The sequence below is a fragment of the Convolutriloba macropyga genome, chromosome 11, assembly GCF_964194025.1.
Source record: "Convolutriloba macropyga chromosome 11, txConMacr16.3, whole genome shotgun sequence".
Lineage (NCBI taxonomy): Eukaryota > Metazoa > Xenacoelomorpha > Acoela > Convolutidae > Convolutriloba > Convolutriloba macropyga.
In genome coordinates, this window is record NC_134478.1 from 24,443,112 (window position 1) to 24,462,107 (window position 18,996).

At 35.5% G+C, this 18,996-nt stretch overlaps 2 protein-coding genes across 4 annotated transcripts in view; both read left to right on the plus strand.

Moving 5' to 3' along the window:
* LOC142349671 (geranylgeranyl transferase type-1 subunit beta-like) overlaps positions 1-18,996 on the plus strand; it is a 274,458-nt gene that overhangs the window by 58,656 nt on the left and 196,806 nt on the right. The gene's annotated exons all lie outside the window — the stretch shown is intronic.
* Positions 1-18,996, plus strand: part of LOC142349205 (uncharacterized) — a 69,937-nt gene that overhangs the window by 5,800 nt on the left and 45,141 nt on the right. For 2 of the 3 annotated variants that reach the window (XM_075400615.1, XM_075400616.1), the window contains exons 2-5: positions 2,869-3,069; positions 3,393-3,819; positions 7,850-7,879; positions 8,479-8,662. In XM_075400615.1, coding sequence (XP_075256730.1) covers positions 2,869-3,069; positions 3,393-3,819; positions 7,850-7,879; positions 8,479-8,662 — 842 coding nt within the window. The remainder of the gene's footprint in view (positions 1-2,868; positions 3,070-3,392; positions 3,820-7,849; positions 7,880-8,478; positions 8,663-18,996) is intronic. The other variant, XM_075400617.1, reaches the window with a different exon arrangement.

Here is an 18,996-nt window from a genome sequence, read left to right on the forward strand (position 1 = left end):
TTTTTAATTTGATTTATTTACTAACAAGGCTAGAAAACTAATAGTTGCACTGTCGAATCAAGCTGAAGCTAGCCTCACTAAACCGTGGCAAGCTACTGACGAAGGCAGCTGGTCGTTTGAGAGCAATTCGCCCGACGTTAGTCGGTTATGTTTCTCGATCTCTGCTTTTTTTAATTGCTCTTAAACGAAGTTTGCAACAATTTTATTAGTCCTGTCGGTCTTTTATGCGATTTTTCGTTTGACCAAATGCTCTTAGAACCTTTCAGCTCACTAGTCTTCAGGTATGCGATTCACAGAATCTCTTTCGGAGACTTATACTTATGGTGCGAAGGGCGGTTCTTAAAGATTGACCCCCCCCCAACTGTTGCCACCCCATCAGCCCTCAGTTCACCCTCTGTCTTACGCCCCTTCAATTAAGCTAAAGCTGGCCTCACTAAACCGTGGCTAGCTACTGATGCAGCCAAACGCTCGCCGGCAGTTCGAGGGCAATTCGCCCGACGTTTGTCGGTTCTGTTTGGTCTTTTCGTTGTCGTATCTCTTAGTCTCAATGATAGCAGGTCTCATCAGTTGCTAAAGAAGCTTCAATTAATCGAGCTAAACGTTTCCGTTCATAGCTAGTGCTTTCTATGCTTTCCGTTTTCAAAATTATTTATTGAATTTAGTGAGTTTTGCATGTATTTGTTGTAGTTATCGCTGTCTTACCACTTATTCTTAATGATAGGTCTCTTCGTTTGGTAATTAAAATTTAATTGTAATATCCTTTCAGTGCGTAGCTAATGATGTCGGTGACCTTTATACTGTTCATATTCAAAAAGTCAGTTTAGTTTATGCGGAAATTGGCTTAATTTGTGTTGTCTTATTATTTAGTCTGATTTATAACAGGTTGCTTTGAATGCTAGTGATTAATAAGTGAATCTAATTAGCTGCTTGAGGTCATAGGAATCGATTTTTTTTTTACAGTTCCTTTAAATTGAAAATTGATTTGATTCTTGTCCTGCATTTTTTATTTCTCTTGTGTTGTCGCTCACTGTATAAAAAAACAGTTCTCATTATCCTTGTTATGCGGGGTGAATTGATTTGATTTGATTCTTGTCCTGCATTTTTTGTTTTTCTTGTGTTGTCGCTCACTGTTTAAAAAACAGTTCTCATTATCCTTGTTATGCGGGGTGAACTGATTTGATTCTTGTCCTGCATTTTTTGTTTTGTTGTGTTGTCGCTCACTGTTTAAAAGAACAGTTCTCATTATCCTTGTTATGCGGAGTGAGTTGGGTTACTTTCTTTGCTTTAATTTTTTGGCAAACTTTTTCATTGACTGATTTCATTGACGTTTGTTTTCGAATTGTTTAAGTGATATTTCGTTTCCTGCCTTTATTCGTATCAAGTATTGCACCTTTTCCGCCATTAGAACTGCTAAAGGATATTTTACAACTTCTAAAGTTTCATGGTGTGCTGTGTTTAACGAATTTGGAATGTAGTTGTGTTTATTTTGCTTGGACACCACTGATTTCCAATTTCCTTAGTTTTTGCCTATTTTTGGCTTTTTTGCCATTGATTGAGGTAGTTGTTTTGTGTACTGATGCTAAAGATTCGTAGGGTCAATATCTCCATGAAGTGTTATTATTATTCTCTCAACACTGGATCATGCATTAATTATAAATAAAAAAAATCATAACCCGATCGAAGATCTTTATCAATGCTTGACTTAAGGTCTATGAAAGAACTCTCGAGATTGCGAGTGGTGAAGACTTCAAACAGTATGTGTTTAATTTTGTCATATGTCTTTCATTCCCCCGAATTGTAATAAAAATTATTTTTTTTGCCATCTGTCTCGTGTTGCTGTTGTCGGTTGAACGGTTTGCACAATGTGTTTCTGTTCTCTCTGATTAACTCTGATTTTTGCTGATTGACTCTTCCGGATGATTTTTATTGAATCCATGCTGCATTATCGCAACTTGTGCGTTTGCGTGGGAGCGAACCGCAGAATGTTTTTATGCCGAGTAACCTAACTAACAAAGTCACACTATTGTATCGTTGTTAAGTTGTTCTTCTTAGTTGCTCTATTTCGTCCTAGAGAAATGCCTTTGTGGGGAAAATTGCCAGAAAATCTTGCGTATTCAGTATTTTGCATTTTGATACGCTTGTCTGATAGTGTTTCCCAGATGCTTTTAGGGTATTTCTTTGGAATAACATTAATTCAGACAGTGTTTCCGCTGGAACACTGTTATCCTGATTTTTTATCCAAATTATCAACATCGGTGAGTAAACGCAGTTCCGCAAATTTATCTCCTTGTGGGTAGTTGGTGCCAAAAGTGAGCAAATATGACATTCGATCTCATCAAGAATCCCAAATTTGTGTTCATAAATTGAACTTAGCTGTTTGTCGTCTTTCTGATAATTTTTTGAGGTTGCTCCGCAATCTCATTTCTAGATTTTGTACGTAATCATATATGCAATTCCGTAGAACAAGCAAAAAGGACGGCAAAAACTTGTTTTCCAAAATGCTTTTAAAGGATCTTGACGGTGTAAAGTGTCTGTGTAAGGGCACGAGCTCAAAGTTTGCTCTGCTTTTTATCATAGTTTCATATGAGTTTTGATAGTTACATTTGATCGTAGAACTCTTTTGAAAGCACAGAGGAGATTCGTTGACGTTCCCTTTTCATTCAGCTGTTTCTTCCTGGCTATGCTTCGACTTCCATTTAAACTAACAAAACTTTTTGAGACATTGTGCCTGAACTAAAATGCTTGTTAAATTTGATGAAAAACTTGTTTTCGAAATTTTGTTGTTCAAGCATTTTAGCTTTAAAAGGTTTCACTGTTTATAATGTCTTTATTTTCTCATAAAATTATTTGACTTTTTTCGGAATTTAGATGACTATCATGGAGATGAAAGTGGTTCTAAGTCCAGCAAAAGAGATTCGAAGCATCACAAAGACGATGACTATGAAAATAGCAGCTCCAATCGTGATAACAGATCGGGAACTGCAGAAGAAACCGTCGAGGGATCTTCGAAAAGTCGAAAGCGCGACAGACATGGGTCTCCAGTTCGCATTGACAATGATTACCATCATGGTTAGATTATACATTGCTACTGATAATTATGCTAAGAAAAATGGAAGGTTAGCAGCTGATGCTATCCAACCGAGAGCTTGTCAAAAATGTACTGGTTGTATTGGTCAACACTAACTATTCATGCTTTAAAATCTTCTAAAGAAGTTCTTTTAAATCTATCCCGAATGCACGTTTAAAACTCTTCTGTCGCTAATTGTTTAAGTGGGTCAAGTATCATTTTTTGTATTGACTTCAAGAGGCAAAACCGAGGGCATAACATAATGTATTTGAATTTGAAATGACGTTTTACTGATTAGAACAAGGTAATGTAGCCTATTTTACAGATAAGCTTGCTAGAACAAAGCGGACTGTGAAGAACCATGACGTCTATGAAGCAGTGAGTGAAGATGAAAATGATGGTTTGATGTCCAATGATGACTCGAAAAGACGTGACTCCAAGAAGAAAAAGTCAACTCGCGAGGACAAACCTAGTTCATCCGAAGTTCCAAAACGACGTGTCTTTTACGACTCCGAGGACCAGCCCTCCGAGAAAGAAGTCCCGAAGGATGCTAAAAAACCAAAGAAAGATAGAGAGTACGAGCAAGTAGAAGAAAAGACATCCCGGAAACGATCGTCGTCTCCACGTGAAAAGAAATCGAAGCGTGATGACTCGTCAAAACGGGAACGGGAGAGACCTGCATCTGAAACATCGGAAGAGGAAAAACAAAAACTCAGAAGAGAGAAAGCAAAGAATTTTACCGAGAGATTGAGGTATGATAACAGCAGTAGTTTCATTGATTTAATTGCTCCAAAACTTTTTACGTATTTTTGTATTACGAATGCTGGCTGGTCACCGATGAACTTTAACACTAAGACGCGAATCGAGTTCGAGAAAGCTTCTAGAAGAAACTATACAAAAAATTTGATCAAGTTAAAACGTCATAAATCTAAATTGAAAATTTCTTCGTTTTGTTGGTCTTTTTAATTGCTCTCAAATGAAGTATGAAGCAGTTATTGTAAACGTGGTGGTCTTTTTATGCAAAAATTTTGCTTGACTATTTTTCTGCACTTCTAGAACATTCTTTGACTTCTCAAGTGACTTTTTCACCCTTCTTCTTCGTTTTTGATTGATCTCAATTGCTTTAAATCCGAGGTAAATTAAAGTTTGTTGTTAAACTAAATGCGATTATAGCGTAGTAAATTGCAAGGGACTGATAACCAAGTGGTGAATGCTTCTGTCAAGGACTCCGTAGGTCGCGGGTTCCGAAAACCACCCTTGCCGAATGTTTTTGAACGCATAAACAAAAATTTATCTCGACTACATCTCTTGAATTAAATTGCCCCGCCTGTCAGATCATTTTGCCCGATAGTCAGTTTTTTTGTGTTATGAGACTCTAGGTCTGCAGAGCAATTGCATAAATCTCCTAACAATATGTCAGCTATGTTTCTTCTTAAACCTAAGTTTTTGCCTTTGGATTTAGTTGCTGACAAATGTGTCTGAAAAAGGATACTAAGAGTGGTCCAAACAATTTAATTTTTCCCGAATATCTTTGTTCTTTGAGTTGGCTATGGTTTCCTCTGATCATAGCGATCAAAGATGGTTTCCGTTTGTTCGCTGTTTTATTCTTGTCAAGGTTTTTTGCTTGTATCTTTCAATATGGGAGAGTTCATCCCACATATTTATATGCAAGCCTATTTATTTGCTTATGACGATTCAAAGAGTTTGAGTTGTATCGGGGACACGTATTTTTAAAGATTGTTCTTATTTTTTTAGTCAGCTAGAGGTCAAATTTGAGTTCATATTTTAGTTCCACTAAAGCCATAAAAGTAACGAAGAGGCGAGCATGTTTGATAGACGTGATTTGTGAGTTTAAATTTGTTGTTCTGGCTTTATTTAAAGCAGAGTAGGGAAGTTTGTGAGTTACAATTTGTACAGCAATTTGAGTAGTTTTTTGGCGTTATAGTTGTTAATAGCCGCCCTCCTCTTCTGGGCAGACTATTATAGCTGCCCTATTTTTAATACTCGAGTTATCGTGATTAATTGCTAGCAATTGTAGTAGTGATGTGGTATTTTTAATACGATTGTCCTCTTGACCGATTTTTCGTCTGAACCTTGACTTTTTGTCCTCAAAAACGGGATTAAGAGGTAACGCTGGAGGGCATTAAGTTTTTTTGGAGCCGTACGCATTGCTAGTCTCGACGAATTTGATTCAGCGAAACTGTTTTGAGCAAACAGTTTCACATATGAAGGGCGGTTCTTAATTTTTTGACCTCCTTAGTTACCCCCTCCCACTCCCCCTGGCAATTTGGACGCACTCTCGTCCATTCCTCTTAACCCTACCCCCTTTTCTGCTCACCCCCCAAATGCTAGCATCCTCAAGTCACAGCTGTCAACCGCCAAATCCAACCGCTTGGTGGTTGTTTGAGAGCAATTCGCGCGATGTTAGTGGGTTTTTTATATTTTTTAAATCGGTCGGGTTGTTCTGAATAAGTAGCTAAAAGTCAATGCCGCACGTGTTGAAACTTTGCTTTTCATTTGTTGTTGAACAGAATTAAAGTGGTGTGTGTGTGTGATAGTGAGTGTTGTGCGTGTGAGTGAGAGTGTGCGTGCGTGAGTGGTGGCTTTGTTCATACCGGTTTTCGGAAGAAGCGAGAAAAGTAAATGTGGTGTATGTGTAATCTCTAAACAAGGAATTTTTTGATCTCGTGTGGACTTTTTGAGCCGAAGTAGTTTTTATTTAATTGTTGTACCGTTTGAATTGTTTTTACCATCAGAAGCTAATATTAGACTTAAGACGCAATTTTTAGCTTTTTCTGTCATTTTTAGATTTTTGTATACTTTTTTTGGGTTTTGTGGTAGTTGTTTTGTTGATGTCAGTTTGTTCAGCTATTTTGATTACCTTAACAGTTCCTTGATGTCTTTTTTGATTTGGTTTTGGTAAAAGAAAATTGAATAATGTTTGTCAAAATTTGGTGTTTTTTGAATTTTTCTCTTTTTTTGTTTTTATGATCTAATACTTTTTTGAGTTTAATTTTTTATCGTGTGCTTATTTCGAATTAGAATATAGGCTAAATTAGCAGGGAAATTGTGAAAGTTTGAAATTGTTCTTGACCAAACTTGCTGATATCACAGCTTGCACAGTATTCTGTGCAAAAAAATTGTAGTCAGATTTTGCATATATTTTGTTTAATAGCCGCCCGCATCTCAGCAGGCTATTATTGCGCCCTTAATTCGTTTTTAATTCGTTGAACAAAAGCTTGTTTCGTTTTACCTCATTTTGCCGCTTTTTCGACATTTTGCTTGAAATCTTCTTGTTTTCTTTAGGCTAGTTGCATAGTTATATAGGCTAAATTAACAGGGAAATTTCGAAAGTTTGAAATTTCTCTTGACCAAACTTGGTGATATCACAGCTGGTACAGTATTCTGTGCGAAAGATTTTGTAGTCAGATTTTGTATATATTTTGTTTAATAGCAGCCCGTATTTCAGTAGGCTATTAGCAAAGCAATCTAAAATGAATAGAATCAGTATCAAAAAACAGCATCAAAAATAGAAACGGGATAAACCCATAAAGGTCAATTTCAGATGCCCGCTACTTGAATTTTTTATAAGTCTTAGTTTGCATCTCTAATGCTTATTGATATTGATACTAGCCCCTGTATGCTCTCATGAAGAAATAGGAGTCTTTGTAACAACAAAATGAAATCAAAATAGTTAGCACTTGAAAAAAAAAATGTTTTCTTACATCAATCAGTTTTGTTGTTGTTTTTGTTCTTTAAAGCCCAGTCGGGGTTATGGTAATCAGTGGCTGTTATTATCGGGCAATCTTCGAAGTATCTTCGTTTCTTTTCTTTTTTTACAGTTTTTAGGATAATTCTGATTTTCCATTAAGCATCACAGTATCAGAAACATAAACTAATGGAAGATTTGTTAACAAGTGGTTTGTCCCAACTTGTGAAAAGTTATCAGGAAAAAGTTATCAGTAGCGCTTTTCTCCATTTTTTTAAAAGTTTTATTACGTTTAGTAACGTTTACTTGGGACCTAAGTCTTTGCTTTGTCAAATAGAGTTTCATTCTTCGCTCTTTCTGATCAAAGCATCTTTTGCTGAGCAACAGCACTTGCTCAGCAAAGTAATCTAAATTGAGTGAAGTCGTAAAAACGAAATCACGAATAGAAAAGGGATAGAGCCAATTTTACATGCCCGCAACTTGAACTTTGTTCTTATAAGTCTTAGTTACCATATTTAGTGCTCTTCGGTATTTGTATCAACACCTGTATTCCCTCATTCTAACTACGGAATGAAATCAAAATAGTTTGCACTTTAAAAGTGTTTTTGTACAATTTTTTTTGTTATTTCAAACACAATTGGAGTTATGGGAATCCCTGGTGACTTTTTTCCGGAAATCTGTGGGGTATGTTTTTTCTGCAATGTTTTTTAATAAGTCTATTTCAAGGTTACGAAAAATTTGACATGTGCAAAATTAATGATTGCTGTTTTGTGACGCACACACTTAATGAAGACCAATCGAATTCTTCATGAATGAGACCTAAAGATGGCAGAGCATAGTTCTGGAATGAGCGTTGGTTTTAGAAAATTGAGCAGCAATCTGCGATCCTCGCATTCATTGGGGTTTTATCTTTTCAGTCAATTTAATCAGATCCGGAGTTTGCCAAAAATTAAGCATTTTGTTCGCTAACCCAAATGATATTACTTCGCTATTTTTTGCATATGACAAATATACAAAAACTGGTATGTTTACTTTAAATATAGATTCTACTCTAAATTCATGATTTTGTTTAGGGAAGAGTCGCCATCTATTGTATTTCAATTGTAAGGAAGTTCTGATTACATTTGTTATTTAATCTAACCCTGCCGTTGCCGTTCACTCACCTCCGCTTAACCTACTGTGTCAGTGATTTATTATTTCTCCAGTGCTGACTCTTTGAAAGTGCTTACTAAGTTTTGGGGGTTTGATTGAGTTCTGAAATTATTATCTGTTTGAACCTTTCAAATTGTGATTGTGGTGTTTGGATTCCCATTATAACCTTATCTTATCCGATGTAGTTTTCAATTAACATTGCCCTCAATTGATCTATAGGAAGCTGTTTTACAGAGGACGGAGAGACTTTAGCTTCAAAGTATGACCATCTCAGTCAAACATACACAGTTATGGCCTCGTTATTAAAAAAAGTTTTGTTCACTGGAAAAATAAATTTGCGTAGAATTTGAGTATATGCTTTGTATTATAATTTTTTATACGTGAACTTGTGTGCTGAAAATAACGCGTGTTTGCGTTGGAATTTGAGTAGCCTAATAAGATTTAGGGCTAACCATTTCAGGTAAAATACTATTATAATGGTGCAGGGTGGTTATAATCCGACGAGAGGAAATATGATCAGTCAAGTAGTATAAATGGTATTGTTGCTTAGTGGTGATGTGGGCGTGTCGAAGCTGTCTTCTGCGGACTTGGCGGTGAGTGCCATCAGCACCGAACAAAAGAAGTCAATGGCTGTAGATCCAGTCGATGCTTCCGCCACCTCAACTAACGATGCTAATCTCGCTTCTCAGTGGGTGGCTGTTACAACGGACACAGAGCACCTCTTTACCAAACAGGTGGTTAATCGAGTTTTCTTATGTTAGCCTCCCACCCCCGTATAATTATACCCGCATGAGGGTTGCTATAAGTTATTTATCTGGTGGCGGTGGGGTTGGGGGTGGTCATAATCTATAATGGAAAAGACCCATTTAATCCTACAGGAAAACAGAAAATCCCGTTTAACTTGGAATTAAAAATTTGTTATGCGAATCTTCTTTAACAAAAGGACCTCAAGCTAGGAAACTATCTCAGGAGATGAGGAGGGTTTTTTTTCCCGCTAGTGTGTAGTAAACCATAGAGTATGAGCCAGACAATTTCTTGAGTGATACTCACCATGCATCTTTTGGTTATGAGGAAATCTGATTGGTTATAATTGCAGCATTGATGAATGCATCTGTTAAAAGTTTTATGTAAAACTCATCATTTGTGAAAGTTCTTTTCAAAAAAATTGGTTAGTTTGACTTAGAAAAGAGTAATCAGTCAGCGCTCTTAATTTCTCTCGAGCGACGTTCGAATCAATTATTGTGGTCGTATGTCTTTTTACGAACTGAAGGCAAGTATTGGTGTTCGATTGGTTGTTACGATTCGAAGCGCAGAAATGTCAAGACCGGGCGTGAAAACAATTGATTAGGTGAATCTCTTGAACAAAAGTCAAAAGCAAATGAAAAAGATTTAGTTTTGCTCAAACATTGTCCTGAGAGAGAGCAAAAAAATCAGTTGTAAAATAATTTCGATAAAATTAAATTTCGAAAAAATTTAAAATAATTTTGAATTGAAAATCCTTTCAGTACCACATGCTAACATTTAATTGTGATTGTGAGAGAATTTTAAACTCCCTAACGTGTTTATTAATAGCCGCCGTCAGCCTCTCAACGGCTTTTACTTAGGTGCTCTCCTTTACTATTCAAAGAATTTGAATTGTATTGGGGCGCTGTCTTTTTACGACTCGGAGAGTATTGTTTTTCTTAAGGTTTTTTTGACCGGAAGTACTATTCGTTCAGACGTTGTTTTAACCTAAAAGCGAAAGTGAGTAAAATTGCCGTGTGAACTAATTTTTTCTGAGCGAGAGAAGTTTTTTGATCATGCGCTGCGTTTAGTGAATGACTTTGTGACTTTGAAAAGTAGTTTTTTGACTGAATGGTACATAGGTAATCGTTTTTAGCCGTTTTTCGTCTAAGTGGCCCAGTTTTTGCTTGCAATTTGGATTTTTTGCAGAAATAATTTTTATTTGATGCTATATTGAAATGTAAACCTCGAAAATTGATTCCACAGTGCTTTGCAGAGCCTGAAGATGCGTTTCAAGTTCAAAGTTGGCACATATTTTTATTTTTAGGTTTTTTTTTGCCTTTTCTATTAATTTCTTCATTTTTGGATCTTTCAGCCGTCTTTATGTCAAAAATCAGTTAATATGGCAACTTCCTTTTGATAAATGTACTCAACGCCTCTCTCTACCCCGAAATTGTACATGTGCTTCTCCAATTTTTTTTTCCAATTTTTCTGTTTTTGTATTTTGGTTTTAATTACTAGAAATAGTCTTTTTGGGCAACATGAGAGACTTTAATTTCGTTTAAAAAAATCAATCATTTTTAGCGTTAACTTTTTGAAAAACAGTTACTTTTTTTCATAAATGCAGTCTTAAAATTTTTTTGACCTTTTTTTGCAAAATGTTTCAATGTTTTGTATGTTTGAATTCTTCTTTTCTTTTTTGTTCTGTTTAGGAGGGTGTATCTTTGTCTCGAATGACTGATTGTCTTTTTTAGGTCTCGAATGCTGAACAATGAAATGTATTCGTTTTTCTTGGTTTTTCAATTTGATTTTTAACTTTCAAAAAAAGCTTGTCTTTTTAGTTACGGGGTTCCTTACATTGTGTCCATATTGTTCACATTCTAGTTTGTATCATTCTAGCTTTGTTCTGGCACCCACATTTATATCCGCTTTTTTTCAGTTGTTAGAAAATTTGAATGATTTCAGCTTTTTATTATTATTTCGCCATTTATTTGGTTTGCAATTGGTTTCATTCAACATAAGGCAGTATTGAGAGTTTGCTAGAAAGCCTTTTCCAAAATTTCAACTTATTAGTATTTATTGCAATTTTCTTCCGACCTTGGTATTGTTTTTAAACGACTATTTATTTAGTTGCTTATGTCTTTTCTATTATTAGTTTAGTTTTTGAATAAATATGAAATAATTTTCTCGAGCATATATACAACAAAAGGAAACGTATGTGTCGTTTTTCTCTTAATTGCAGTGATTAGAAGTCTTGTAGTGGTTTTCGGTTTCTTAAATTTGAGCATTCTTTTAAAAATCTAACGTAGTTTCTAAGATCATTATCTGCCGTTTGCTTTTGCGATCTTTTTGAGATTAGAATCATGAGTTATTTGAGGGCAATTGATAGCCCTGTCAGGTTTCTCAGCCTATCAGTATTTTGACCATTTGATATATTTCGGACTTTTTTAACGTTACCAAACGTTGTCGATAAAAAGTTTTGCTGCCTTTTGTTTCTCTTGGTGACAGTGGTTAAAACTTCACTAATTTTTACATAAGACCTCGGGAGGTCATGAATTAATGGTTGAATACAAAAATGAGTAATGGCTTCAAATGCAATTACGGTTTTTTGTGAAGTTTTGACTTTTCGAGTCGTTTTCGGAATTCTTCCGGCTATGTTTTTTTTAATATCTGTTCATATATATGATTTTTGAAGTCAAATTGCAGAAGTGATTTTGATCACGTTAAACAGGAAGTGGATCGAAAAAGCGAGTGATTTTGCGGCGTGAATTTTTTTTTACTTTAATTTAAAAATAGAGTGAGAAAAGGGTGTTTGAACAAAAATTCGCTTTCTCGCTGGTGGTTTTTTCTTCACATGCGGCAATTTTACGTTGATTTTTTCTGTTTTTTCGATTTGTTTAATCGGATTTTTTCGAAATGGTTTCTCCAATCCATTCATAGTTCATTCTAGGCCTAGTTTTTTGTTTGAACCAAATTTCTCTGTCTCGTTAGTGGTTTTTGTTGACATGCGGCATTTAGAAATTGATTTTCAGTTTATTTTAATTTTTGTTCTGATTTTTTTTAATTTGAAAATGGTTTTCCCAATTCTCTTATTGTCCTTTCTAGGTTTAGTTTTTGGTTTCGTCAATTAAATTTCTTTGAATTGTACGTGAGGACTTGTCCTGCTATGTTTTTTATTTAATTCGCTTTCCTTTTGACCACGTTTTTCGTTTTATGTAAGTCACGACTTTCAAGTTTGACTTCTGACTTACCTCACTCACTGTTTCAATTGAATGGTTTTTAAATCCATTCACTCAATTAATTACGCAAGATAGTGATTACAGTCAAGGTCAAAAGAGCAAAATCAAAAGAGACGGGATAAACCGATAAATACCGGTCATTAAGTCATAGTGCAGTAGGTTATCAATGTTCATTAAAGCGATTGCTAGATTGCCATTGTATTATTCTTATTATACTTCAGTTTAGAAGCTGAATTGAGTGTAATTTTGGAGTCTAACCGAATATACAGAATTTACAGACCAAATAAGAACAATTTGAAACTTAGAAAAATTCGGTCAATTTCTCTCTTAATTTTTTTCTTTTTCTGTTTCAATCCCAATGTGCGTCAACCGGATCAACGGCAGCTGTTTTCAAGCAATTTGCAGGCCATGTTTAGATTTTACGCTCATTTTGTTAGATTTTGAAGGTTTGGAGATTGCTTTTGTGGTTTCAGTTGTAGGTTTGGAGATTGGTTGTGGTTTCAGTTGCATTTATTGAGTTAACTCATTTTTTGCCCTGTCAATTCAATTATTCTATTATTCTAAAGTTGTGCTTTTTTTGAAGTGTGTGCTTTCCAGATATTTTTTCATTTCTGTAGTCATTAATCTTAAGTTATTCTTTGGTTTATATTACCAGGAAGCGATTTTTGAAGTTTTGATGGGAACGAAGTTTGAAGCAATAAGTATAAACGCGTTGGTCTTTTTTGTGCAAAATATTGCTTGACCATTTTGCCTTTTTGCGTAACCTTTGTGCCCTTGACTTTTTCGTTTTGCGTGATCTAATTTTTCTCTCTTTCACAAGTGTCAGCAGCTGAACTCAAGTGGCGGCAGTTCAATAGTAAAAATGAAAAACGCGCCAAAATTGAAGTACTTTTTTCAATTTAATTTTCCGTAGTGGTTGTAGTTTAATTGACCTCTAATGACATCTGAGATACCGGAACATCATGCACTCCATTAAAGCAGGCACTTTAACGCCCAGCAAGCTACACTGCACATAAGTGCACACGAAATAAAACATCTAAAAGCAGTGTTTCGTGGCCAGATTAGATTGTGACGTACAATTTTACACCTAGTGAGTCATCCTTAAAATTAATTCCAACTGGTTTTATCAATGAATAGAGGAAATATTGTCAGAGAACAATACATCAATCTAGAGAATATCATCTAGGGCAGAGAAAGACCAACACCTCATTGTGAATTAGAGATTCCCAAATTCCATTCGGACCTTTAATCGGGCGAGACCATAACATTAATACTCACTCTTAGTGAATTTAGTTCCCCACCCGCGACTGAAGCAGGCTGCAATAGAATTGAGCTCCCACTAGTCGTTCGAGAGCATTTCTTCCGACGTTAGTCGGTTATGTTTACCTTTTGGGTTTTTAATAGCCGCGTCAGCAATTCCAGCCGCTTATTATTGCTGTCCTAATTTTTTACAATTCAAAGAATTTGAATTGTATTGGGGCGCTGTGTTTTTTTTAAGATGTGTTCACACAATTTTTCAATGACTTTGATCTTTCAAAACGGGATAAACAGGAAAAGCCCAGCGGGCATTAAGTTTCATTAGAGGCCCAAAGTGGGTTTTAGTTGTTCTTCAAATGCGTGGAGTGGTGCAGCTGCTGGGATGGCCTTAATTTAAGGTCAAAAGGTCATTTTTAGAAGTTTTTGGGCTGAAAATGGTGTAATTTTTCATGTTTTTAGTGATTTTTTGAGTTTTTTGTTTGATTAGTCTTAGGTTGAAGTTTTTAAAAGTTGATGACCTTTTGCGAGAAAAAATTACTTGTTATGACCATTTTATGAGCTATATGTTTTTAATTGCTCTTGCACGCAGTTCATAGCAATTATTGTAAACGTGTGTGTCTTTTTTTCATGCAAATTTTTCGCTTGACAGTTTTGCGCTTTTCTTCTAGAACATTCTTTGACTTCTCAAGTGACTTTTTCACGCTTTCGTTCTTCATTTTTGAGTGATCTCTATTGCTCTGAAGTAAAGCTAATATAAATTCGGTTGCAGAATAAGTGAGGTATGTGATATGTAGCGCAGTGGTTAGTAGTTGTGGCTGTGGATCGGGAGGGCAGTGGCTCGAATCCCGGCGGGGGAAAAATTTTTTGCACCCATAATTTGATCTAGGCTACAGCCCCTGAATTAAATTGCCTCGCCTGTTGTTCAAGAGCAATTCTTCCGACATTTGTCGGTTTATGTTTTGGTACTACAAACACAAAAATGATACTAATTTCTGCAATTTTTAAGTGTTTTGACAATTTTTGCCATTTTTTGAGTTTTTCCAGAATCAGGGGCCAGGGAATCTCTTTTAAGGTTTGATAATGGGGCACCGCATAGTTTCTAGTAGCAATAGTGTCTCGAATTTAAGCGTTTTTTTGAGTGTGCAGTTCTAAGGTTTCTTAAAGTTTTTGTCAGTTTTTGATCTTTGTCCATTTTCAAAAGCCAGAAGACCTATTCCACGGTCTGATGAAAAGCTACTGCATTGCTGCTAATTTCATTGGATTTGTTTTTAACGATTTAACTTTTCGAATTTTATGAAATTTTTTGATAAAATTTGCAAATTTCAAATTTTTTTCCAAAGATTGAGTCTTGAGTTTTTCTTGCCTCAGTTGCCTGGTAACCTCCCTAGGGGGCAATAGAATGGTTTTCAACATCTTAATAACGATTTTTTTTGATTTTTGAATTTTTTTCAAGAAATTATTGCCTATTGATCTTTGAGCCAATGAATTTTAAGGCTTGGAATTGGGCTACTGGATAGCCTCTAGAGACACAGAAATGATTCTGAACACTTTAATATCGCGATTTTCAGCAACATTCCATTAAAATTTGCAATTGATTTCACTTTTGTTTTCCGGTCATTTTCGAGTAAATCGATTTTCAAGCACCAATAAATTTTTTTTCAGGTTTTGCAGATATAATTATGGACCGATTTGAGAAACAAAAATTGGTTTTGAATATATTTTTGAAGTAGGTGTGTTTAAAAGGATCAAATTTTGCCTTATGGGGTAAAAGCTTCAAGAGTTTTTGCAATATGTATATTTTTGTTTAGTTTGTTTGATTAATAGCCGCGAAGCGATAGCGGATATTATTGCGGACATCGTGTTTTTTTTTAATTCGTCGTCTCCATTTTATGAGCTATATGTTTTTAATTGCTCTTGCACGCAGTTCATAGCAATTATTGTAAACGTGTGTGTCTTTTTTTTCATGCAAATTTTTCGCTTGACAGTTTTGCGCTTTTCTTCTAGAACATTCTTTGACTTCTCAAGTGACTTTTTCACGCTTTCGTTCTTCATTTTTGAGTGATCTCTATTGCTCTGAAGTAAAGCTAATATAAATTCGGTTGCAGAATAAGTGAGGTATGTGATATGTAGCGCAGTGGTTAGTAGTTGTGGCTGTGGATCGGGAGGGCAGTGGCTCGAATCCTGGCGGGGAAAAAATTTTTTGCACCCATAATTTGATCTAGGCTACAGCCCCTGAATTAAATTGCCTCGCCTGTCGTTCAAGAGCAATTCTTCCGACATTTGTCGGTTTATGTTTTGGTACTACAAACACAAAAATGATACTAATTTCTGCAATTTTTAAGTGTTTTGACAATTTTTGCCATTTTTTGAGTTTTTCCAGAATCAGGGGCCAGGGAATCTCTTTTAAGGTTTGATAATGGGGCACCGCATAGTTTCTAGTAGCAATAGTGTCTCGAATTTAAGCGTTTTTTTTGAGTGTGCAGTTCTAAGGTTTCTTAAAGTTTTTGTCAATTTTTGATATTTGTCCATTTTCAAAAGCCAGAAAAACCTTTTCCACGGTCTGATGAAAAGCTACTGCATTGTTGTTAGTTTCAATGCTTTCAACGATTTAACCTTTCGTTTTTTTTGAAATTTTTTGATAAAAATTTGCAAATTTTTTCAAATTTTTTTCAAAAGATTGAGTCTATTGTTTTTCTTGCCTCAGTTGCCAGTAACCTCCTGCAGGGTTTGATAGTGTGTTATTACATAGTTGCTAGGGGGCAATGGAATGGTTTTCAACATTTTAATATAACATTTTTTTTGAAATTTTAAATTTTTTAAAGAAATTATTGCCTATTGATCTTTGAGCCAATGAAATTTTTAAGGCTTGAAATTGGGTTGCTTGATAGCCTCTAGAGACACAGAAACGATTTTGAAGATATTAATATCGCGATTTTCAGCAACATTCCATTAAAATTTGCAATTGATTTCACTTTTGTTTTCCGGTCATTTTCGAGTAAATCGATTTTCAAGCACCAATAAATTTTTTTCAGGTTTTGCAGATATAATATTGGACCGATTTGAGAAACAAAAATTGGTTTTGAATATATTTTCGAAGTAGGTGTGTTTAAAAGGATCAAATTTTGCCTTATGGGGTAAAAGCTTCAAGAGTTTTTGCAATATGTATATTTTTGTTTAGTTTGTTTAGTTTAGCCGCGAAGCGATAGCGGATATTATTGCGGACATCGTGTTTTTTTTTTCGTCGTCTCCATCGATGATTCCTACAACCTCACTTCTTGGAATTGAGTTTTTCAATGACTTCAGTGACTTCTACTGCTCTGCAGTTAAAATTTGATTGGGTGACGTCATTTCTGCTTTTTGTTCAATTGCGTGACTTACCTCACTCAAAAAAATGACTTCTGAACTCACTTATGGAACTCTAATTTTTATGAACATTTACTAGTTGAAGATCAATAATGTGCATCTAAGTAGTGCAAAACTTATATGACCTAATTCTTGAGTGTTAGTCTTGAGTTTTTGATTTCGAATATCAATTTTGAAAAAGTTCTTATAGTGCTTTTTCACTATAGACCGTATGTGTCATAAAAATGACAGTCCGAATCTAACCCACAAAGACTAGTGGTCTATTAAAGGAGTGGTGGTTGATCTGTCTATCTTATTTCTTTAGTTGTTTCATTTCATGGAAGGCCACAAGCGTCTATCGCGGCTAGTTTCCGGCAATCTGCCGGCTGTTTGTTTTAGTTCCTCAATTTTTTGAAATGCTTTTGTTTGTCTTTTGGCTGGCATTGTTCAATTGATCTGCTGGTCAGGTAGAGTACTTCTTAGTTTTTCATTCATTTCTTTGAATTGTATTTCAGGACTTGTCCTGCTATGTTTTTTTATTTCGTGTAACAGATTTTTGTCTTACTGTGACTTCTTGGAATTGACTTTTTCAATGCTTTCTGTGACTTCTACTGCTTTGCAGTTGAAATTTGTGTTCGTGACGTCGTTTCTGCTTTTATGTTAATTGCGTGACTTACCTCACTAAAAAATGAGTTCTGAAATCACTTAATGAACTTAAATTTTTTGAGCCTTTACTAGTTAAAGATCAAAAAGTCTGCATCGAAGTAGTGCCAAAAGTATATGCCCTAACTCTTGAGTATTAGAGTCTTGTCAATCTGTTTATCTTATCATGTTTCAACTCATGGAAGGCCACAAGCGTCTATCGCAGCTGTTTTCCGGCAGTCTGCCGCCTATGTTTATTCTCGCTCTCTGCCTTTGTTTTGTTTGTGGTTTGTCTTATGTATGGATTAACGATTGTTTTTTGAAAACAGTTGTTGGGACGTCGCGATTTGCGGGGAGTTAGAGAATTTTGGAAAAAAATAATGATTAGTGGTTATGATTTTTTAGAAAAGCAATTGTGGAGAATTTTTGAAAATTATGGGTTTGAGATTTTGTAAAACAGTTTGTTTTATGGATTAATCAATAGTTGTGTGTTACCTCAACTTTTGTTCGATGCGCGTTTGAAGTCTTCCGGCTATATTTGTGTTTTTACTAGTTGACATAGAAGCAGAAGAAGTCACATACTGAACTCTTTCGGAAAACTGTTTTTTGTACTCATTAAGTTAAGTTTGACTCAGGACTTAAAATCAGTTTTATTGAAGGCGAGCAGTATATTTGGGAAGGTTTTTGACATGTTCAAGCTTTATTTTCGGTTCTTATCCGTGTCTGACGTACCTCCGTTACACAACTATATTTACCACGTACACCCTTTTTGATGATGAGCCCTCAATTAATCATTGCTTCGAGTTGAACATAGCCTGACCACTCTTGGCTCCAATAATGGTGCCACGTGAAAGTTTTAGACGCAAAAAAACGGCCATAGTAACCAAAGAAAGCATTAATGGGCACTAAATGAAGTCCGAAATGTGCAGAATAATAGAAAAGGACAACAGGCTGATGTTAATGCACTGCAGACTAAAAGCTTAATACTGCTCCGCGGTGATAACGCAGAAATAAAATTTTTATATCCGAAAATTGGCCCCCTACATCTGCGCACATCTACAAGGCCCTACATCAATCTTTTCCCGTATACTCATCCCATTTAAAAATTATTGATTTTTGTTGTCTCTAACTCAGCAACAACCAAGTAAGCAACTATCTGAAGAAAAAGAAATTTAGCTTTGTTTCTCAGATTTGTCTTTTAGTCTTGAGAAATTGTTTTTTTGCCTGCAAATTTCAGTCATTAGAACTTCAGTTGTTTCCTTTTTCATATTCTCCGATGGGTCTCCAATTTGAGTTAGTATTTGTTAGGGGGTCTATGCAGGTGCTAGTACTGTGAAAATGAGCCAGTACTGGATTGATTTCTCTCTTTTGCGGTTAAGCTCAGAGACTAGGGTCTGGGCCCATAACTTGTTAGGGGGTCCATTTTCACAGTAGTTGCGCCTGAATAGACCCCCTAACAGTATTTTTAATTGCTCTTGAATGAAGTTCATAATAATTATTGTAAACGTGTATGTCTTTTTACGACTCGAAGAGGAGTATTGAGATACTACAGGTTTTTACGACTCGAAGAGGAGTATTGAGATTCTACAGGTTTTTTTAGCAGAAAGCAAATTTGTTCATGACTTGAATTTTGACTTCTTTCTGTTCGAGCATTTACCTCCGTTTTTAAATGTTGACTTCTGTTTTCGAACATTGGACTTTAACAGTAGCTTCGTTTGTAATGTATAGTAATTAGGAACTGCTGGTAATGTTCAAGGTGAAGAGGTCATTTTGAGATTTTTTGTTCCCATATAAGTCACCCCTAATTATCTAAACTACACCGCACAAACCCGCCCACCACCTATTTACCCCCCCCCCCCCCCCAC